The 24131-nt window shown below is 44.4% G+C and overlaps 1 protein-coding gene and 1 long non-coding RNA gene across 4 annotated transcripts in view; both read left to right on the forward strand.

Annotated features, from left to right (window-relative positions):
• Positions 1 to 19817, forward strand: part of LOC121555816 (serine-rich adhesin for platelets) — a 33514-nt gene extending 13697 nt beyond the window's left edge. For all 3 annotated transcript variants that reach the window (XM_041869667.2, XM_041869668.2, XM_041869669.2), the window contains 2 exons: positions 17952 to 18056; positions 18340 to 19817. In XM_041869667.2, the coding sequence (XP_041725601.1) occupies positions 17952 to 18056; positions 18340 to 18594 (360 nt within the window). In that variant the 3' untranslated portion in view covers positions 18595 to 19817. The remainder of the gene's footprint in view (positions 1 to 17951; positions 18057 to 18339) is intronic.
• Positions 19818 to 20390: 573 nt separating this feature from the next.
• On the forward strand, positions 20391 to 22545 carry LOC121555817. The gene is made up of 4 exons (XR_005998002.1): positions 20391 to 20585; positions 20772 to 20941; positions 21075 to 22020; positions 22262 to 22545. It is a non-coding gene; the product is annotated as an uncharacterized LOC121555817 (long non-coding RNA).
• Positions 22546 to 24131: the final 1586 nt, after the last annotated feature.

The following is a 24131-nucleotide window of genomic DNA, read 5'->3' on the forward strand; positions in this document are numbered from 1 at the left end:
TTCATGAGGTAGTCACCTGGAATGCATTTAAATTAACAGGTGTACCTTCTTAAAAGTTAATTTGTGGAATTTCTTTCCTTCTTAATGCATTTGAGCCAATCAGTTGTGTTGTGACAAGGTAGCGGGGGTATACAGAAGATAGCCCTATTTGGTAAAAGACCAAGTGTCATGACTTCCGCCGAAGTTGGTGCCTCTCCTTGTTCGGGCGGCGTTCGGCGGTCTTCGTCACCGGCTTTCTAGCTGCCACCGATCTACGTTTATTTTTCCATTTGTTTTGTCTTGATTGTACACACCTGGTTATACATTACATTATATTATTTCCCTATTTAACCCTCTGGTTCCACATGGTTTTGTGCGTGTTTGTTCTTTGTTTTGTGTTTAAGACTTATGTGAGCTGGTGTGTTTTCCCTTCGTGGAAATCTGTGTTGTTTATTTTTCTAGTAAAGTACGTTGTTTACTCAGTTCTGTGTCCTGCGCCTGACTCCGTCCTACCGCTGCACATGGACACTTGACAGAAACACACACCACACATGGAGTCAGCAGGTGCATCCAGTCTTCCGGTACCAGTGGAGGAGCGCGTCCAGCAGCACAGCCATGGATCGCGTGTTGCAGACCATGGAGCGATGGGAGAGAGGGGGTTTTCCCACAACCCCATCAACTTCAGATCAACCCACACCGATGTCCACCCCTCCGTCACCTGGACCCAGTGGGATTAGGCTCTCGCTCCCGAGGGCATATGATGGGTATGGCTGCCGGGTGCCAGGGGTTCCTGCTCCAGGTGGAGCTCTAACTGGCGACCATCCACCCGGCTCCCTCGGGATATGAGAGCGTGTCTGCCCTCATCTCCTGTCTGTCGGGGAGAGCGCTTGAGTGGGCCAACGCCGAATGGGGAGGAATAGACGCAGCGTTGGTTCGCTATGAGGATTTCACCTGCCGCTTCCGGGCGGTCTTCTATCATCCACCTGAGGGGAGAGCGGCGGGGGAACGCTTGTTCCACCTCAGACAGGGGAAGAGGAGCGCACAGGACTTCGCACTGGACTTCAGGACCTTGGATGCCAGTGCGGGATGGAATGAGAGGGCCCTGGTCGACCATTACCGGTGTAGTCTACGTGAGGACGTTCGTCGGGAGCTGGCATGCAGGGACAACACCCTTACCCTCGACCAGCTGGTGGATTTATCTATACGGCTAGATAACCTGTTGGCCACCCGCGGACGTCCGGGTCAGGGTCCGTCCAGTCCATCCCCCAGCACCTCCGACCCTACCCCTATGGAGCTCGGAGGTGCTGCTCTAAGTGTGACCGGAGTGGGGACCGTTTCCTGCACCAACTGTGGCCGCAGAGGGCACACTGCTGGTCGGTGCTGGGGAGGTTCCCCAGGGAGTCGAGGCAGCAGGCAGGGCACTGGTGGATCATTCCAGGTGAGTAGGCACCCGACTCACCCAGAGCTCCCTGTTGCGCACATGTGTGTATTGTGATGTCACGAGAGGCTGTGTCCTGGAGGGACGTTACATCCCCCTGAGGTGGCTGCAAACCCAGACAGCTATGGCTCCATCTGCTGGTATGGTCGGGAACTCCACCCCTCTATGGCCAATCTTCCCACGCAGCTGAAACAAATGAGGAGCTGATGAGCTGAAGGTTTGGGAAGGGAAGAGACACAGTCTCCAACCTGGGCTCTCTGGAGGACAAGAGTGCTGCACGTCCACTTCCATGAGGAATATAAGGATTTGGAGATACTTACCTTTGGGAAATACTCACCTTTGGATATATGCACCTGTGGAAATACGTGAGAGACATTTGGAAGGACTTTTTGCTGGGTTGGCCACTAGCTGCAACGTGGACTACAGTAAGGCTGGGGAAAAGTTATCTGAGCGAGTGAGAATTATGATTTTGGATGTGGAAGAGACATCCCTGAACTGTTAACCCTTAAAGAGCCACAAGAGAACAGAATTTTGTTATATTTTCGTTAATTTCCCAAGACCTATAATAAAATCCTTGTTTTGTTTGAACCTTGTCTCCTTGCACTACTTGAGCAATCCCGCTGAAAGCTGTGTAGCCTCTCGTGACGTCACAGATGGTGGAGAATACGGGCACGCTCCAGCGTTAATAGTGCATGTCAGAGGAGGATACCGAAGGTTTGATCACCCAGTTTTCCAAGTTGGCCGTAGGCTCCCCGCCGACTGAAATGGAGGACATATTGAAAGCCCTTGTTGCTGGCCAGCAAGCCCAGATGCAAGCAAACGTGGCTCTCTTGGAGGAGCAAAAGAAAGCCAACCTTCTGAAGGCAGAGGAATTGCAGTTGCAGAGACAGAGGGTGGTCCAAAATACCCGCCCAATAAAGGCAAGTGACTTTATATCTAAGATGGGAGCTACCGATGACATTGAGGCATACCTGCATGCATTTGAGGCCACGGCCACTAGGGAAGCCTGGCCCAAGCAACAGTGGGTTGGTCTGTTAGCCCCCTTTCTAACCGGGGAATCGCTGAATGCTGTCCGGGACCTGGGCCCTGACCAGGTTACTGACTATGATGCCCTGAAGTCTGAGATCCTCAGCAGATATGGACTCACAAAGTTTGGTATGGCCCAGCGCTTTCACAGCTGGACCTTCCAACCAGACCAACCTCCTCGGGCGCAGATGCATGAACTTGTCCGAATCGCAAGGAAATGGCTGGATCCGCAGAGGAATACAGCAGCGGCGGTGGTGGAGGCCGTTGTGGTGGATCGTTACCTCACGCGCCCTGCCTTATGAGGCAAAACGGTTCATCAGTCAACAGGCCTTGACCACGGCTGATCTGACCGTGGAAGCTGTGGAAAAGTACCAGGCCACAGCGGAGATGCTGAATGCTTCCCGAAAAGACCCCAGGAGTGCGGCCCCACCACAAATGGGAAGAACCCGTCCAAAGGACCCCAAGGTCTCGAACCCAGCCACGTCAGGACTTATCCCGGCTCCAGGGGGAGCCAGAAACCAGGCGGGTCCAAGAAGAGTACACCAGGAGGGGGGAAACTCGACAGTGTTACCGGTGTGGGGAGATGGGACATATCTCCTGGCAGTGTGGGAAACCAGCCGATGAACCTATGCCCACTGCGGAGTCCTCCAGCTCAGCACCCACACACCGTTTGCCTCGCTCTTGGGAGTCGTAGATGGCGGCCCAGATCGACCCCCCCACCTGCCCGGTAACTGTGAATCACCATGATGTGGAGGCCTTACTGGATTCTGGTAGCCGGGCCACCCCTGGTGCGTAAGGATTTGGTGGGCCCAACGTGTCTGACCCCCGGGGAAAGTCCTCCCAGTTTCCTGTGTCCATGGGGACACCAGAGAATACCCCATTACTGAACTTACAATGACCAGCACACGGGGAACCATACACACGACGGCGGGGGGTGGTTGATTCCCTCCCTGTCCCTGTCCTAATTGGACGAGACTGCCCAGCCTTTTACCCACTCTGGAGAGAGTCTCAGGAGAGGATAACCCGAGTACCTCGGAAACGGAGAGGCAAGACTCATCCTGGGAAGGCTCCGGTGCAATCCTCCGAGTTACTCACTCCCGCCCCGGGCTCTGATAGGGATGGCAGGTGCCCAGACCGACACAGAGACGGAGCTACAGAATCTGGACAAAGAACTGTCTGGTCTGAAGGGGACCGCTGAGAGGTATCGTTTGTTAAAGCAACAGTTAGACATGAAGACAGAAGAGTTAGATATCCTCCAGGCTAAACTCCAACAGAGCTCCTTCCCTAAGCAACAGGAGGAGCTGGAGAGGCTGCGCAGGACCATCGAGGAGTGTGAGGAGACCCTGCGCAGTAGTAAGGAGGTCCAGAAGAAGGCAGAGGAGAAGTACAAGGTGTTGGAGAACAAGATGAAGAATGCGGAGGCAGAGAGAGAGAAGGAACTGAAAGCTGCTCAACAGAAGCTAAACTCTGCTAAAACCAAGGCTGATGCGTTCAGTAAGAAACTCAAGGAGAGACAACAGGAGGCTGAGTCCCTGGTCCTAGAGTTGGAGGAGTTGAAGAGAGAGCAGTCTGGCAAGCACCACGGCAATGCGGACGCCCTCTCCCGGCGTGATGCCTTCTTCGCTGCCTTTACCCCGACGAGGACGTCGGTCCCGAGGGAGGGGGATGTGTGATGTCACGAGAGGCTGTGTCCTGGAGGGACGTTACATCCCCCTGAGGTGGCTGCAAACCCAGACAGCTATGGCTCCATCTGCTGGTATGGTCGGGAACTCCACCCCTCTATGGCCAATCTTCCCACGCAGCTGAAACAAATGAGGAGCTGATGAGCTGAAGGTTTGGGAAGGGAAGAGACACAGTCTCCAACCTGGGCTCTCTGGAGGACAAGAGTGCTGCACGTCCACTTCCATGAGGAATATAAGGATTTGGAGATACTTACCTTTGGGAAATACTCACCTTTGGATATATGCACCTGTGGAAATACGTGAGAGACATTTGGAAGGACTTTTTGCTGGGTTGGCCACTAGCTGCAACGTGGACTACAGTAAGGCTGGGGAAAAGTTATCTGAGCGAGTGAGAATTATGATTTTGGATGTGGAAGAGACATCCCTGAACTGTTAACCCTTAAAGAGCCACAAGAGAACAGAATTTTGTTATATTTTCGTTAATTTCCCAAGACCTATAATAAAATCCTTGTTTTGTTTGAACCTTGTCTCCTTGCACTACTTGAGCAATCCCGCTGAAAGCTGTATAGCCTCTCGTGACGTCACAGTATGCATAGTATTTCCTGAGTTTTCCCCCACCTTACCAGTATAAGGCGCTAGTAGATACAGGCGCAGCTGGGAACTTTATTGACCGTTCATTTGCACATAGATTAGGGATCCCTATTGTTCCTGTTGATGTGCCCTTCCCTGTACATGCCTTAGATAGTCGTCCTTTAGGGTCGGGCCTGATTAGGGAGGTCACAGCTCCACTATGGATGAAATGCAGGAGGGTCATGAGGAGAGAAATAGTCTCTTCCTGATCGATTCTCCTGCGTTTCCTGTGGTGTGGGGCTTCCCTGGTTGGCCTCTCATGACCCCACTATTTCGTGGCAACAGAGGGCTCTCAAGGGATGGTCACGTCAGTGCTCAGGGAGGTGTGTAGGTGTTTCCATAGGTGCAACTACGGTGGAGAGTCCAAACCAGGTCTCCACTATGCACATTCCCCCCGAATATGCTGATTTGGCTCTCGCCTTCTGTAAAACGAAGGCGACTCAACTACCACCCCATCGACAGGGGGATTGTGCGATAAATCTCCAGGATGGCACAGCACTTCCCAGGAGTCACGTGTATCCTCTGTCTCAGGAGGAGACGGCGGCTATGGAAACATATGTCACCGAATCTCTGGGACAGGGATACATTCGGCCTTCCACTTCACTTGCCTCCTCGAGTTTCTTTTTTGTGAAGAAGAAGGATGGCGGTTTACGCCCGTGCATTGACTATCGAGGTCTAAATCAGATCACTGTGAAGTACAGTTACCCACTGCCTCTCATAGCCAGTGTGACAGAGTCATTGCACGGGGCACGCTTCTTCACCAAATTGGATCTCAGGAGCGCTTACAACCTGGTCCGTATCCGGGAGGGGGATGAGTGGAAGACGGCATTTAGTACCACCTCTGGGCACTATGAGTACCTCGTCATGCCATACGGGTTGATGAATGCTCAATCAGTCTTCCAATCCTTCGTAGACGAGATTGTCAGGGACCTGCATGGGCAGGGTGTAGTGGTGCATATAGATGACATTCTAATATACTCCGCTACACGCGCCGTGCATGTGTCCCTGGTGCGCAAGGTGCTTGGTCGACTGTTGGAGCATGACCTGTACGTCAAGGCTGAGAAATGTCTGTTCTTCCAACAGTCCGTCTCCTTCCTAGGGTACCGCCTGTCCGCGTCTGGGGTGGAGATGGAGAATGACCGCATTTCAGCCGTGCATAATTGGCTGACTCCAACCACTGTAATGGAGGTGCAGCGGTTCTTAGGGTTTGCCAACTTCTATCGGAGGTTTATCTGGGGCTTTGGTCAGGTAGCGGCTCCCATTACCTCCTTGCTGAAGGGGGGACCGGTGCGACTGCAGTGGTCAGCTGGGGTGGACAGGGCTTTTGGTCACCTGAAGGCTCTGTTTACGTCGGCTCCCGTGCTGGCTCATCCTGATCCCTCCTTGGCATTCATAGTAGAGGTGGACGCATCCGAGGCTGGGATAGGAGCTGTGCTGTCTCAGCGCTCGGGTACGCCACCAAAGCTCCGCCCCTGTGCTTTCTTTTTGAAGAAGCTGAGCCCGGCAGAGCGAAACTATGATGTGGAAGACCAGGATCTGTTAGCTGTTGTCAGGGCTCTGAAGGCGTGGAGGCATTGGCTTGAGGGGGCTAAACACCCTTTCCTCATTTGGACTGACCACCGCAATCTGGAGTACATCCAGGCGGCGAGGAGACTGAACCTTCGCCAGGCAAGGTAGGCCATGTTTTTCACCCGTTTTGTTTTCACCCTATCCTACAGACCAGGTTCCCAGAACGCTAAGGCAGATGCACTGTCCCGAATGTATGACACAGAGGAGCGGTCCACGGATCCCACTCCCATACTTCTGGCTTCTTGCCTGGTGTCACCGGTGGTATGGGAGGTTGACGCGGACATCGAGCGGAGCCCACTCCCACCCAGTGTCCAGTTGGGCGTCTGTACGTTCTGTCTGATGTCCGCGATCGATTGAGCTGTTGGGACCACACATCACCCTCCTCTGGTCATCCTGGCATCGGTCGGACAGTGCGCTGTCTCAGTGGGAAGTACTGGTGGCCCACTTTAGCTAAGGACGTGAGGGTTTATGTTTCCTGCTGCTCAGTGTGCGCCCAGTGCAAGGCACCTAGACAGGAAATTACAACCCCTACCCGTTCCACAACGGCCGTGGTCACACCTATCGGTGGACTTCGTGACGGATCTTCCTCCGTCACAAGGTAACACCACGATCCTGATTGTTGTGGATCGGTTTTCTAAGTCCTGCCGTCTCCTTCCTTTGCCCGGTCTCCCTACGGCCCTACAGACTGCGGAGGCCCTGTTTACCCATGTCTTCCGGCACTACGGGGTGCCTGAGGATATACTGTCTGATCGGGGTCCCCAGTTCACATTGAGGGTCTGGAGGGCGTTCATGGAACGTCTGGGGGTCTCGGTCAGCCTGACCTCAGGTTTTCACCCCGAGAGTAATGGGCAGGTGGAGAGAATTAACCAGGATGTGGGTAGGTTTCTGCGGTCCTATTGCCAGGACCGGCCGGGGGAGTGGGCGGCTTTCATCCCCTGGCCAGAGTTGGCCCAAAACTCCCTCCCCCACTCCTCCTCTAACATGTCTCAGTTTCAGTGTGTACTAGGTTATCAGCAGGTCCAGGCACCGTGGCATCAGAGCCAGATCGAGGCACCTGCGGTGGATGAATGGTTTTGGCACTCGGAGGAGACATGGGACGCTCTCATGTGCGCCTGCAACGGGCCATCAGGCGACAAAAGGCGAGCGCCGACCGCCACCGCAGTGAAGTCTGGCTTTCGACCCGAAACCTGCCCCTTCGCCTGCCCTGCCGGAAGCTGGGTCCGCGGTATGTGGGGCAATTTAAAGTCCTGAGGAGACTGAACAAGGTATTCTATAGGTCACAGCTCCCCCTGATTACCGTATTAACCCCTCGTTCCATGTGTCTCTCCTCAAGCCGGTGGTGGCAGGTCCGCTCCAGCAGTCTGAGGTGCGGGAGGTTCCTCTGCCCCCTCTGGACATCTAGGGGGCCCGGCGTATGCTGTACTAGCTCAAGGCATCGGGCGAGGGGCCTTCAGTACCTCGTGGAGTGGGAGGGGTACGGTCCGGACGAGAGATGCTGGGTGCCGGTGGAGGACATCGTGGACCCTTCCTTACTGCAGGAATTTCACCGTCTCCACCCGGATCGTCCTGCGCCCCGTCCTCTGGGTCATCCCCGAGGCCAGTGTCGGCGCGCTAATAGAGCCGCGCGTCAAGGGGGGGGTACTGTCACGACTTCCGCCGAAGTTGGTGCCTCTCCTTGTTCGGGCGGCGTTCGGTGGTCATCGTCACCGGCTTTCTAACTGCCACCGATCTACGTTTATTTTTCCATTTGTTTTGTCTTGATTGTACACACCTGCTTCCCATTACATTATATTATTTCCCTATTTAACCCTCTGGTTCAACATGGTTTTATGCGTGTTTGTTCTTTGTTTTGTGTCTAAGACTTATGTGAGCTGGTGTGTTTTCCCTGCGTGGAATTGTTTTATATTTTTCGAGTAAAGTACGTTGTTTACTCAGTTCTGTATCCTGTGCCTGACTCCGTCCTACCGCTGCACATGGACACTTGACACCAAGTCCATATTATGGCAAGAACAGCTCAAATAAGCAAAGAGAAACAAAATCATTACTTTCAGACATGAAGGTCAATACGGAAAATTTCAAGAACTTTGAAAGTTCTTCAAGTGCAGTCGCAAAAACCATCAAGCGCTATGATGAAACTGGCTCTCATGAGGACCGCCACAGGAAAGGAAGACCCAGAGTTACCTCTGCTGCAGAGAATAAGTTAATTAGAGTTACCAACCTCAGAAATTGCAGCCCAAATAAATGCTTCACAGAGTTCAAGTCACAGACACATCTCAACATCAACTGTTCAGAGGAGACTGTGTGAATCAGGCCTTCATGGTCAAATTGCTGCAAAGAAACCAATACTTAACTGCTTGGGCCAAGAAACACGAGCAATAGACATTAGACCGGTGGAAATGTGTCCTTTGGTCTGGAGTCCAAATTTGAGACTTTTGGTTTCAACCGCTGTGTCTTTGTGAGATGCGTTGTGGGTGAACGGATGATTTCTGCATGTGTATTTCCCACCGTAAAGCATGAAGGAGGAGGTGTTATGGTGTGGGGGTGCTTTGCTGGTGACTCTGTCTGTGATTTATTTAGAATTCAAGGCACACTTAACCAGCATGGCTACCACAGCATTCTGCAGCGATACGCCATCCCATCTGGTTTGGCCTTAGTGGGACTATCATTTGTTTTTCAACAAGACAATGACCCAACACACCTCCAGGCTGTATAAGGGCTATTTTACCAAGAAGGAGAGTGATGGAGTGCTGCATCAGATGACCTGGTCTCCACAATCCCTTGACCTCAACCCAATTGAGATGGTTTGGGATGAGTCGGACGGCAGAGTGAAGGAAAAGCAGCCAACAAGTGCTCGCATACAGTGGGGGAAAAAAGTATTTAGTCAGCCACCAATTGTGCAAGTTCTCCCACTTAAAAAGATGAGAGAGGTCTGTAATTTTCATCATAGGTACACGTCAACTATGACAGACAAATTGAGAAAAAAAAATCCAGAAAATCACATTATAGGATTTTAAATGAATTTATTTGCAAATTATGGTGGAAAATAAGTATTTGGTCACCTACAAACAAGCAAGATTTCTGGCTCTCACAGACCTGTAACTTCTTCTTTAAGAGTCTCCTCTGTCCTCCACTCGTTACCTGTATTAATGGCACCTGTTTGAACTTGTTATCAGTATAAAAGACACCTGTCCACAACCTCAAACAGTCACACTCCAAACTCCACTATGGCCAAGACCAAAGAGCTGTCAAAGGACACCAGAAACAAAATTGTAGACCTGCACCAGGCTGGGAAGACTGAATCTGCAATAGGTAAGCAGCTTGGTTTGAAGAAATCAACTTTGGGAGCAATTATTAGGAAATGGAAGACATACAAGACCACTGATAATCTCCCCTCGATCTGGGGCTCCACGCAAGATCTCACCCCGTGGGGTCAAAATGATCACAAGAACGGTGAGCAAAAATCCCAGAACCACATGGGGGGACCTAGTGAATGACCTGCAGAGAGCTGGGACCAAAGTAACAAAGCCTACCATCAGTAACACACTACGCCGCCAGGGACTCAAATCCTGCAGTGTCAGACGTGTCCCCCTGCTTAAGCCAGTACATGTCCAGGCCCGTCTGAAGTTTGCTAGAGTGCATTTGGATGATCCAGAAGAGGATTGGGAGAATGTCATATGGTCAGATGAAACCAAAATATAACTTTTTGGTAAAAACTCAACTCGGCGTGTTTGGAGGACAAAGAATGCTGAGTTGCATCGAAAGAACACCATACCTACTGTGAAGCATGGGGGTGGAAACATCATGCTTTGGGGCTGTTTTTTCTGCAAAGGGACCAGGACGACTGATCCGTGTAAAGGAAAGAATGAATGGGGCCATGTATTGTGAGATTTTGAGTGAAAACCTCCTTCCATCAGCAAGGGCATTGAAGATGAAACGTGGCTGGGTCTTTCAGCATGACAATGATCCCAAACACACCGCCCGGGCAACGAAGGAGTGGCTTCGTAAGAAGCATTTCAAGGTCCTGGAGTGGCCCAGCCAGTCTCCAGATCTCAACCCCATAGAAAATCTTTGGAGGGAGTTGAAAGTCTGTGTTGCCCAGCGACAGCCCCAAAACATCACTGCTCTAGAGGAGATCTGCATGGAGGAATGGGCCAAAATACCAGCAACAGTGTGTGAAAACCTTGTGAAGACTTACAGAAAACGTTTGACCTGTATCATTGCCAACAAAGGGTATATAACAAAGTATTGAGAAACTTTTGTTATTGACCAAATACTTATTTTCCACCATAATTTGCAAATAAATTCATTAAAAATCCTACAATGTGATTTTCTGGATAATTTTTTCTCATTTTGTCTGTCATAGTTGACGTGTACCTATGATGAAAATTACAGGCCTCTCTCATCTTTTTAAGTGGGAGAACTTGCACAATTGGTGGCTGACTAAATACTTTTTTTCCCCACTGTATGTGGGAACTCCTTCAAGACTATTGAAAAAGCAGTCCAGGTGAAGCTGGTTGAGAGAATGCCAATAGTATGCAAAGCTGTCATCAAGGCAAAGGGTGGCAAGTTGAAGAATCTCAAATATAAAATATATTTTGATTTGTTTAACACTCTTTTGGTTACTGCATGATTCCATATAACGGACTAATAGCTGACAGCAAAAATACAAAATACTAACTACGACTGAAACAACAATGAAACAGGGAGAACACTTCTCAAGTACCTGTACATACGTCTTGCGATCAGACACTGATTCGTACTGCTTGGCATCGAGAAACTAGCAGAGAAAACTGAGCAAGGGAACACAGGGAAGTGAGGGCATAAATACACATGTGAACAGGTAGACACAGGTGACACCAATAGGATCATGATTAGTCCAGACTGTGAGTGAGGTGGTGCCTAAGGTTGTCGAGGAGGACACCTAGTTGATCGCTCCAGAACTGAGACCCCCTCCTGTAACACATACCCCCAAGATTTGCTAACCTCCCCTGTTATTGGTAATGGTGAGAGGTTAGCATGTCTTGTGGGTATGATTTTTGACCCTCTGTAACTCTCTCTGGTGTGCATGGCCAAAGAGCTCTATTTCCATGTCATCTGACCATCTGTCTTTGGCCACGTACACCAGCGGTGGGTTTGGCCTTTGAAAAGAACAATGCATAGGCAGAAAATACTCAAGGATCTGGAAATATTCTGTATGGAGGAATGGTCTAAGATCCCTCCTAATGTGTTCTCCAATCTAGTAACATTTTAGAGAAGTGTTGTTATAATCGCAAGGGGAGTATTGAAAACAGGGGATCCAATCATTTTGACACAACTTTTTTTTAAAGGTTTTATTACTTGTTAAACAAAATATTTTTCTCTGAACAATTGCATTAGCATAAAATAATACAATGTTTTTTAAAAAGGGAGAATACAATATAGCTCAGTATTTGCATTATTTATTTTATACAGACTTTTTTAATCATCTTTATCAAGGGATCCAATATATGTATATATATATATATATATATATATATATATATATATATATATATATATATATATATATATATATATCCAGTACCAGTCAAAAGATTGGACACACTTACTCATTCAAGGGTTTTTCTTTATTTTTACTATTTTCTACATTGTAGAATAATAGTGAAGACATCAAAACTATAAAATAAAACATATGGAATCATATAGTCACCAAAAAAGTGTTAAACAAATCAAAATATATTCTTCAAATAGCCACCCTTTGCCTTGATGACAGCTTTGCAGACTCTTGGCATTCTCTCAACCAGCTTCACCTGGACTGCTTTTCCAACAGTCTTGAAGGAGTTCTCACATATGCTGAGCACTTGTTGGCTGCTTTTCCTTCACTCTGCGGTCCGACTCATCCCAAACCATCTCAATTTGGTTGAGGTCGGGGGATTGTGGAGGCCAGGTCATCTGATGCAGCACTTCATCACTCTCCTTCTTGGTAAAATAGCCCTTACACAGCCTGGAGGTGTGTTGGGTCATTGTCTTGTTGAAAAACAAATGATAGTCCCACTAAGCCCAAACCAGATGGGATGGCGTATCGCTGCAGAATGCTGTGGTAGCCATGCTGGTTAAGTGTGCCTTGAATTCTAAATAAATCACAGACAGTGTCACCAGCAAAGCACCTCCACACCATAACACCTCCTCCTCCATGCTTTACGGTGGGAAATACACATGTAGAGATCATCCGTTCACCCACAACGCATCTCACAAAGACACGGCGGTTGAAACCAAAAATCTCAAATTTGGACTCCAGACCAAAGGACACATTTCCACCGGTCTAATGTTCATTGCTCGTGTTTCTTGGCCCAAGCAAGTCTCTTCTTATTATTGGTGTCCTTTAGCAGTTGTTTCTTTGCAGCAATTCGACCATGAAGGCCTGATTCACACAGTCTCCTCTGAACAGTTGATGTTGAGATGTGTCTGTTACTTGAACTCTGTGAAGCATTTATTTGGGCTGCAATTTATGAGGCTGGTAACTCTAACGATCTTATCCTCTGCAGCAGAGGTAACTCTGGGTCTTCCATTCTTGTGGCAGTCCTCATGAGAGCTAGTTTCATCATAGCGCTTGATGGTTTTTAAAGAAACTTTCAAAGTTGAAATATTCCGTATTGACTGACCTTCATGTCTTAAAGTAATGATGGACTGTTGTTTCTCTTTGCTTATTTGAGCTGTTCTTGTCATAATATGGACTTGGTCCCCCCCACCTTGTCACAACACAACTGATTGGCCCAAACGCATTGAGAGGGAAAGAAATTCCACAAATTAACTTTTAAGAAGGAACACCTGTTAATTGAAATGCATTCCAGGTGACTACCTCATTAAGCTGGTTGAGAGAATGCCAAGAGTGTGCAAAGCTGTCATCAAGGCAAAGGGTGGCTTTTTGAAGAATCTCAAATATAAAATATATTTTGATTTGTTTAACACTCTTTTGGTTACTGCATGATTCCATATGTGTTATTTCATAGTTTTGATGTCTTCACTATTAATCCACAATGTAGAAAATAGTAAAAATAAAGAAAAACCCTTGAATGAGTAGGTGTGTCCAAACTTTTGACTGGTACTGTATATACAGTACCTTCGGAAAGTATTCAGACCCCTTGACTTTATCCACATTTTGTTACGTTACAGCCTTATTCTAAAATTGATTAAATCGTTTTTTCCCATCATTAATCTACACACAATACCCCATAATAACAAAGCAAAAACAGGTTTTTAGAAATCTTTGCACATTTATTAAAAAAAGAAAACGGAAATATCACATTTACATAAGTATTCAGACCCTTTACTCAGTACTTTGTTGAAGCACCTTTGGCAGCGATTACAGCCACCTGTATTTGGGGAGTTTCTCACATTCTTCTCTGCAGATCCTCTCAAGCTCTGTCAGGTTGGATGGGGAGCATCACCTTCACAGCTATTTTCAGGTCTCTCCAGAGATGTTTGATCGGGTTCAAGTCCAGGCTCTGGCTGGGCCACTCAAGGACATTCAGAGACTTGTCCCGAAGCCACTCCTGCGTTGTCTTGGCTGTGTGCTTAGGGTCGTTGTCCTGTTGGAAGGTATACGTTCGCCACGGTCTGAGGTCCTGAGCGCTCTCCAGAAGGTTTTCATCAAGGGTCTCTCTGTACTTTGCTCTGTTCATCTTTTCCTCGATCCTGACTAGTCTCCCAGTCCCTGCCGCTGAAAAACATCCCCACAGCATGATGCTGCCACCACCATGCTTCACAGTAGGGATGGTACCAGGTTTCCTCCAGACGTGACGCTTGGCATTCACGCCAAAGATTTCAATCTTGGTTTCATCAGACCACAGAATCTTGTTTCTCATGGTGTGAGAGTCTTTAAGTGCCTTTTGACAAACTCCAAGCGGGCTGTCATGTTTCTTTTACTGAGGAATGGCTTCCATCTGGCCACCCTACCATAAATGCCTGATTGGTGGAGTGCTGCAGAGATCGTTGTCCTTCTGGAAGGTTCTCCAATCTCCACAGAGGAACTCTGGAGCTCTGTCAGAGTGACCATCGGGTTTGGTCACCTCCCTGACCAAGGCCCTTCAGCCCCGATTGCTCAGTTTGGCCAGGCGGCCAGCTCTAGGAAGAGTCTTGGTGGTTCCAAACATCTTCCATTTAAGAATAATGGGGGCCAATGTGTTCTTGGGGATCTTCAATGTTGCAGAATTTTTTTGGTACCCTTCCCGAGATCTGTGCCTCGACACAATCCGGTCTCGGAGCTCTACGGACAATTCCATCGACCTCATGTCTTGGTTTTTGCTCTGACATACACTGTCAACTGTGAGACCTAATATAGACAGGTGTGTGCCTTTCCAAATAATGTCCAATCAATTGAATTTACCACAGGTGGATTCGAATCAAGTTGTAGAAACATCTCAAGGATGATTAATGGAAACAGGATGCTCAATTTCGAGTCTCATAGCAAAAGGTCTGAATACTGTAACGTAACAAAATTATTCACACCCCTTGACCTTTTCCACATTTTGTTGTGTTACAGCCTGAATTTAAAATGGCTTGAATTTAGTTTTTTGTCACTGGCCTTTTTTTGTCATTTTTACAAATTCATATAAAATGAAAAGCTGAAGTGTCTTGAGTCAATATGTATTCAACCCCTTTGTTATGGCAAGCCTAAATAAGTTCAGGAGTAAAAATGTGCTTAACAAGTCACATAAGTTAAATGGATTCATCCTGTGTGCAATAATAGTGTTTAACATGATTTTTGAATGACTACCTCATCTCTGTACCCCACACATAGAATTAGCTGTAAGGTTCCTCAATCAAGTAGTGCATTTCAAACACAGATTCAACCACAAAGACCAGGGAGGTTTTCCAATGTTTCGCAAAGAAAGGCACCTATTGGTAGATTGGTAAAAATATAAAAAAGCAGACATAGAATATCCCTTTGAGCATGGTGAAGTTATTAATTTCACTTTGGATGGTGTATCAATACACTCAGTCACTACAAAGACATAGGCATCTTTTTTATTTTTTTTATTTTTTATTAACCCATCCCTGTTCAGAGCACAAATATTTGTGTTTTTTTACAGCTTTTCTGCTACATATACATTTTACATACACATTTTGCATACACATTTTACATACAGTGGGGAGAACAAGTATTTGATACACTGCCGATTTTGCAGGTTTTCCTACTTACAAAGCATGTAGATGTCTGTAATTGTTTATCATAGGTACTCTTCAACTGTGAGAGATGGAATCTAAAACAAAAATCCAGAAAATCACATTGTATGATTTTTAAGTAATTAATTTGCATTTTATTGCATGACATAAGTCGAAAGGTCGCTGGTTCTAATCCTAGATCCGACTAGGTGAAAAATCTGTCGATGTGCCCTTGAGCAAGGCACTTAACCCTAATTGCTCCTGTAAGTCGCTCTGGATAAGAGCGTCTGCTAAATGACTAAAATGTAAAAAAATGTAAATGTAAGAGATGATGTGCAAATAGAGATAGTGGGGTGCAAATGAGCAAAATAAACACTTGCCTCCTCCATTTTTGTGGTAATACTGCAATCAGTTGTTTGTAAGTGTGGATTGAGCAGATTCCCATATATTTTCGATAGCTGCATATGTGACATACCTCCTCTGTTTTTATTCATAATATCATTAATAAATATAATACAATTTTTGACATTTTTTCCATAAATAATGTTTTTAATCAGTATATTTGAGTTTAACCATAACATTTGTTGTCATATTTGTTCTATCTTTTCTGGAGGATAAAACTGAAATTGTAACCAGCTTTGTATGGCTTGTTTAAGAAAGGGCGATACTTTAACAAAATCTCATTTTCAATTAGTCAGAAATGAGAAGTTGTAATCTGTATAAAGGCAAAAAGGCCATTTTTGAACAATGGATGAGCCTTTCTTAATAACCCATTTGGGGTTTAAGTATAACTTATGTAAGAGTGAAGCTTTTAGTGAGAGGTTTAAAGCTTTAATATTTAATCATTTTAGACCCCCAAACTCATATTAATTACATAAATAGGCACGTTTAATTTTGTCAGGCTTAGCATTCCAAATAAAATGAAATATTTTTTGTCGTCTGGAGTAGGCAGTGCCATTAGTAAGTAAGTAAACTGTGATAGGACCAAAGAGTTAATCAATGTGATTTTTCCATAAATAGACAAATATTTACCTCTCCATGGTTGCAGAATCTTATCTATTTTTGCTAACTTTCTATTGAAATTGATTGTGGTAAGTTCATTTATATTTTTTGAGATGTGAATACCAGGTATGTTTACTTCACCATCCGCCCATTTTATTGGTAAACTACAAGGTTGTGTAAACACTGTGTCTTTTAACGATCCAATACGTAATATGTTACACTTGTCATAATTAGGTTTTAGTCCAGAGAGGCTAGAAAAGTGATCAAGATCTTCAATAAGACTGTGCAGGGATCCAGATTGCGGACTTAAGAAAAAACTTGAGTCATCGTCATACATTGACACTTTTGTTTTTATCCCCTTGATTTCTAACCCCTTGATGTTCTTGTTGGATCTAATTTTAATAGCTAGCATTTCAATGGCCATAATAAATAGATATGGAGACAACGGACAGCCTTGTTTTACTCCTCTTAAAAGCTCAATACTTTCTGAGAAGTAACCATTATTTACTATTTTACATCTGGGGTTGCTGTACATAACTATAACTCATTGTATAAGAGATTCACCGAAATTAAAGTAATCCAGACATTTATATATAAATTCTAGTCGTACTTTATCAAACTCCTTTTCAAAATCTTCTATGAAGACCAGGCCTGGTATCTTTGATGTTTCATAATGTTCAATTGTTTCAAGTAATTGTTGAATATTATCTCCAATATATCGTCCATGTAAAAAACCTGTCTGATCAGGATGAACAATATCTGGTTAATCCTTTTTTATTCTATGTGCTATGCATTTCGCCAGGATTTTCGCATCACAACATTGAAGTGTAAGAGGCCGCCCAGGGATTTCACCATGAGTATAATTGTAGTTACTCCACAATATTAACCTAATTGACAGAGTGAAAAGAAGGAAACCTGTAAAAAGTATTCCAAAACATGCATCTTGTTTGCAACAAGGCACTAAAGTAATACTTTAGTGTCCTGAATACAAAGTGTTATGTTTGGGGCAAATCCAATACAACACATTACTGAGTACCACTCTCCATATTTTCAAGCATAGTGGTGACTGCATCATGTTATGGGGGTTTAATACTTATCTAATCAAGATACTGTATATTAGTGTTTTATTTTTCATAAATTCTTTACAAATGTTATAATTTTTCTTTCACTTTGACATTACAGAGTATTTTGTGTAGATCGTTGACAAATTTTTATCCCACTTTGTAACACAACAAAATGTAGAAAAAGTGAAAGGGTGTGAATACTTTGTTTTTTAAAATGGTTATAAAGGTTATTTTATTTTCATGACTGTCTTCATTCATAATCGTCAGTTACACGATTATACGGTAATTGTGCCAGCCCTAGTGTATGTGTGTGTGTGTGTGTGTGTGTGTGTGTGTGTATGTGTGTGTGTGTGTGTGCAAACGACTCCATGTCTGTGAATTTAACAGCATTTATTAACATCATCCATCTATTTACAGAAACTTAAGAAGTGCCAGATGTTTCAGTGCATGGAGCAGAACTGTTACAAGACTTGGATAACCGAAGATCCAATGCCTTGTCCCCTCAACCAGCCCTACTGTGAGGTAGGCTTAATAGTGCACCCCCACTCTACCCTATTCATCATTCTATACCCATACTAGAAAAACTAGACAGGCTTCATTGAACTGTAAATGCTATATGCTACAAATGTACACTTTAAGTATTTGAAAACGAAATAAGGAAAATACATCTGGCCACGACAAGAATGATTATCTGTTATCATCTCAATAACATCACTCAGACAAGAGATAATTTCCTTTCGCCAATCTCGTACATCCTTAAACTCATCAAACTCCATGCATTCCCAATCCACATTTCTCTTTTCAGCTGAAAAAGATGACAACTGGTTCAATAACAATGTGGATGGGAGGCTGCAATGCCGACTGCACAAGAAACACCTGGTGTACGACCACAGCAGATACATGCCACCAAGAGTGCTGCAACACCTCCATGACCTCCTGCCTCAAGCTGGATGGTACTCTGAACGTTCCTTCTTCTGCCACTAGAGATCCTCACTTCCCTTTAGCATTGGTCACTGCTGCTCTGCTGGCTTGTCTGCTCAGCATTGGTTCTCTGGTTTAAACAAATACCTTGACTTGTCCATTGCAAAATGGTTTAAAACGGTTTCCCGTTGTGTGACCTAATGAACACAACTCTGATGTGTCGACCCACTGAGCCATTGCTTGAATATTAAACAACGGTAGTAGTTAGCACAGCAAAACCTGGTTTCCATTCCACATGAATACTATACTGGTTGTAGGTCTAGCCTACTCTGTTTTTGTTTGTTTGTTTGTGTATGAGATGTATTGAGATACTATATATGAGGGCTCATATGTGCTTTTGAGAGATTTAGGTGATTTAAGTGATAATGATTCCCCTGTGTGAGTCCAAACCAAATGGGTTTAAAGGGTATTATTGAAGAATATGAGGATTAATATGGCTGCAGAAAGCTATTCGATCATACCATCATACCCATTTATAAATCAGTAATGCCCAAAACATAATACATGGAAGATGATAGCTATTTACGATCAAACATGATTGACCTAGTATATGGTATGGTAATTAATTATCAGCTTTTTTATACTTATTGAGAATTGTGTAAGATTAAGTTTACAATTATGACATTTTCATAAATGTCCTCATTTTTTAGGCACACTGTTATTTTATTTCACCAGTGGTTTGCATGATGACTTGCATGTTTTCTTTGATTTTGCACTTGCAAAGACCTAGCCTGGTTTCAGATCTGGTTGTGCTCTTGCTAACTCAATTTCTCATTGACAAACCAAACATGCCCAGGACAAGGAGTTGGCATGATAGCACAAACAGACTGGGACTCAGGCTAAAGACTTTCTCCAATACAAAAGCAAACACCTGTTCTTTACAGATATTGCATAATAACTCAGTTATTACCTAGTCCTATGTAGCATATTGTGAAGGAAAGCTTGACGATTTATGCACTTATTTATGGGCTATAGAAGGTGTAATTCATACCTGTGAATGTAGTCATACACTGTACAACTGTAATGTGTATTTTACTCCTTTTATTATTTAGCTGTATTCTTATTTATAATTCACCATCATAACAATGTGGAAATTGATTTATATGGGTTATAAAACTGTCAAAGCGTATATTTTGGCAGTAGTTTAATGGAAAGTTGACATACAACACCTGATATGTCATATCTAATATTTGGAGAAAAGTTACTCGAATAAATGTGTCATGTTGGATACTTTATACATTGTGTATATTGTACAAACTGTAACAACTGCTTTTAAAGTCATATAAATATAAATTCAATAAATGTTTGACCAAAACACAATATCAATATTTTCTTTGAAATTGTCTGCAAAGCTCCCCTGTTATGAGATTGATGTAACTGTATTTGAATCAACTAGACTTATATACCCAATACTGCATTAAAAGAAACACAACAGATTATCTACAAGAGGACAGGCCAGGTCCTTGTAGACTTGCTCTTATTTATTAATGGTACCTTATAAAGTATTGGCCATTCAGAATTCATACATAGATTCAAAGTTCTGATTGAAACATTTAAATTATGACAAAACATTCTTATGGATTCCGTGCTTCTATGCACCATGCATTAGAATTGCATTACCATGGAGATGGCTGTTAAAACCACATAAAAATAATCAAATTTTTGTAGCTGTGGCTAAAACCATAGATATAGAACACTATTGGTATATTGTCTATGGCTAAAGCAATATTGTTGAAATATCATTACAATTGTAAAGGTTGCATCATCTTACCAGCATCGATGATATCATGATGATGTCAATGATGTCATAATCAAACATTATCACCAAAATACACAATTTAACACAATTAATTCAGAACAGACATCTTGCTCATACAGTGCAGACGTGTGACTATGGATGCAACTATGAATGCAAATGATCACCCATCCTTTTCAACACCAGGCTTGGTCCCAATAGGACCCCTGGAGATCTTGTTAAGTTAATAGATTACTCCATTCCCTCCAACTCTGGTGTTGATGAGGATGACAATGATCTGATCCATTCAACCAACTTTGTGAACCACTTCTCAGGTAAGAGCTAAGAAAAATCTAAAAAACAAAATCTAAATAACTCTACCATAGATAGAGATCTTTACTAATCTTTGAATATTGGTAAATATTTTTTTCTGGTAGGTTACTCCATTTTATTTTGATTTATGACATTGTGTTTGTTTATAGAATGACATTTTACAGGTCAATCATCCTTTTAATTTTCAGGCTTAAGTAATCAGAGTACCCCTGAAGATTTGGTTCAGTTTGTTGCATAATCAATTGTTGATGAGGATGACAATGATGTAGTCATCTGATTGGGAGAGTTATGGGCCAACCTCCTTCCTGTCTCAGTAGAGACCAGTCCTCTCAGTCAGAAGACCTTGACTACCTATCAGGTATGAGTTCCATCTCTGTCTAGTGTGGTACTGTAGTTTATCTCATTTGCTTAATTTGGTATTGGATTGGTTTGTTTGAGTGTGTTGTTCCACTCTCTTTACCATCTGACACTTTGTCCCTGTTGATCCACAGACCCACCATGTTTCGGGAGACCCAGCGAGTCTCCTGACCAGAGGGCTTTGACTCCCCAGGAATGTCCTCACTGCTCTGGGTTGACCCAGTCCTGTTGGTCTGAGACCACTGATGCCTACTCCCCTAGTAGAACGAAGAGCTCCGTAGTATCTCAAACCACCTCTCGGATAAGATCTAACTCTACCATGCTGCTTAGTCTGCTAAACTTTGATTATTAGTCAATACATTTTTCTGGTAAATTGCTCAATCCACTCTCTTTACGAGCAAAAAATGTTCCCTCTTGATCTATAGATTGGGGCTTGCCTCATTCGAATGCCTGGAACCAATCGTTCCAGTCTGGCTATGATCACTATGACAACCCTGGCTACCTGTCAGTTATGAGTTCTACCTCTGTCTCGTGTGGTAGTTTGTCTAATTTGTCTAATTTGCTTGATTTTGCATTGGATTGTTTGTTTGAGTGTTGTTCCACTCCCTTTACCATCTGTCGCGTTGTCCCTGTTGATCCACAGAGCCACCCTGTGTCTGGACTCCTGACTCCAGCGGAACAGGGAGCCTTGATGGCAGCCCAACAGCCCCTGGGAGTCTCTTAACCAGAGGGCTTGGACTCCCCAGGACAGTCCCCGTTGCGTTTTAGCTCCTGAGGATGATGTGGTGTACATGGGAACAACTACCAGGTCCTTCCTGGAGTCCCGGGATATTCCCCGCCGCTCTGTGACTCATGATGAAGATGAAGAGGTTATGTACATTAGAACAACCACCATATCCGTCCTAGACTCCCAGGATATTTCCCGATGCTCTGGCTCCACCCACAGCAAGCACTCTGAGACACCCACCTCAAATGTATGCTTTACTATTACTAAGGAGGATCTATGGAATATGTGGATCTCAGATGTATGCTCTGCATTCACCAAGGAGGACCTATGGCACCTCTGGAACACAGATACACGTAAGGTCTCTTAGGGTGTAGTATAGTATGATTTCATGTATTATTATAGTGTCTTGCATTTTCAGGATGCCCAGCCCACATGTGCTTATAAGACTCTGCAGTAGTAAAATAAAATCATACATGCATACAATAGGCTAAATACTGTACATTAACATATAGTACTTTGTTTACAGATCCTTACATTTGTATACTGCTATTCTTCATTTTCATCATCTAACACTTTGTCCCTCTTGATCTTCAGCCCAGGACTTCAGATGGGCTCTCCAGTTGAGATCTCTGCATTCCTACAAGAGGACTGAGGATTGAGTCTCAGTCCAACAATAGGAAGAGGTGCCACTGCCTGGGGTGGGACATAGAGGACTGCCCTGCCAGCAAGAGAGCCTGGAATTAATATCTCCAATTGGCTCTCAGGCCAATTGGATAGAATTGAGCATGCTCTTCTTCACACTCTTAGTTTTAAAACGAAGACAATTAATATATTTGAAGTGCTTTGTTTTTTTCCATTAAAAGCAGGCTTTAAAAACACATTATTGACTTTGCCCATCTGAAGCTCCCGAGTGGCGCAGCGGTCTAAGGCACTGCATCTCAGTGCTAGAGGCGTCACTACAGACCCTGGTTTGATTCCAGGCTGTATTACAATCCGGACGTGATTGGGAGTCCCATAGGGCGGCACACAATTGGCCCAGCGTCGTCTGGGTTTGGCCGGAGTAGGCAATCATTGTAAATAAGAATTTGTTCTTAACTGACTTGCCTAGTTAAATAAAAATAGTTGTTTCTTTCCTATTCTGGCTAATGCTTTTCTCTGTTGAGGAAGTTGCCACATTTTCACTTTATCTCTTGCTCTGGCAGCTCAATAGTTTAGATATTTCCCATAAAAAAGCCAGACTACGGTTTGCAATTGCACATGAGGACAAAGATCGTACTTTTTGGAGAAATGTCCTCTGGTCTGATGAAACAAAAATAGAACTGTTTGGCCATAATGACCATCGTGATGTTTGGAGGAAAAAGGGGGTTGCTTGCAAGCCGAAGAACACCATCCCAACCGTGAAGCATGAGGGTGGCAGCATCATGCTGTGGGGGTGCGTTGCTGCAGGAGGGACTGGTGCACTTCACAAAATAGATGGCATCATGAGGAAGGAAAATTATGTGGATATATTGAAACAACATCTCAAGAAATCAGTCAGGAAGTTAAAGCATGGTCGCAAATGGGTCTTCCAAATGGACAATGACCCCAAGCATACTTCCAAAGTTGTGTCAAAATGGCTTAAGGAAAACAAAGTCAAGGTATTGGAGTGGCCATCACAAAGCCCTGACCTCAATCATATAGAAAATGTGTGGGCAGAACTGAAAAAGCGTGTGCGAACAAGGAGGCCTACAAACCTGACTCAGTTACACCAGCTCTGTCAGGAGGAATGGGCCAAAATTCACCCAACTTATTGTGGGAAGCTTGTGAAGGCTGTTCAAAACGTTTGACACAAGTTAAACAATTTAAAGGCAATGCTACCAAATACTAATTGAGTTTATGCAAACTTCTGACCCACTGGGAATGTGATTAAATAAATAAAAGCTGAAATAAATCATTCTCTCTACTATTATTCTGACATTTCACATTCTTAAAATAAAGTGGTGATCCTAACTGACCTAAAACAGGGAATTGTGAAAAACTGAGTTTAAATGTATTTGGCTAAGGCAGGGGTGTCAAACTCATTTTAGCTCAGGGGCCACATGGAGGAAAATCTATTCCCAAGTGGGCCGGACCGGTAAAATCATGGTATATATAACTTAAAAACAACAACTTCAGATTGTTTTCTTTGTTTTAATACTATCAACATAAAACATAAAGCTGGAGCCTGAGGACAGTGTGTCCAAAATAGTACAAGCACAACATCACTATTAATCATAAAACACCTGAAGTTTATTTGAAAATTCTAAAGAAAAAGAACACACAAACACACAATGCCTCAGTGATTCACATAACTGTTTCACAGATCACAGAACTATATCAGGGTGTCATTTCTCAGGCAGAAATGTAGATACAAATACTGAAATCCTGTTCCCCAAACAAGTGCAAGAACCACAGAGTCAAGAATAGGTTAAATATACAAATAAAA

This window comes from Coregonus clupeaformis, unplaced genomic scaffold (assembly GCF_020615455.1).
Source record: "Coregonus clupeaformis isolate EN_2021a unplaced genomic scaffold, ASM2061545v1 scaf0387, whole genome shotgun sequence".
NCBI classification, from domain to species: domain Eukaryota; kingdom Metazoa; phylum Chordata; class Actinopteri; order Salmoniformes; family Salmonidae; genus Coregonus; species Coregonus clupeaformis.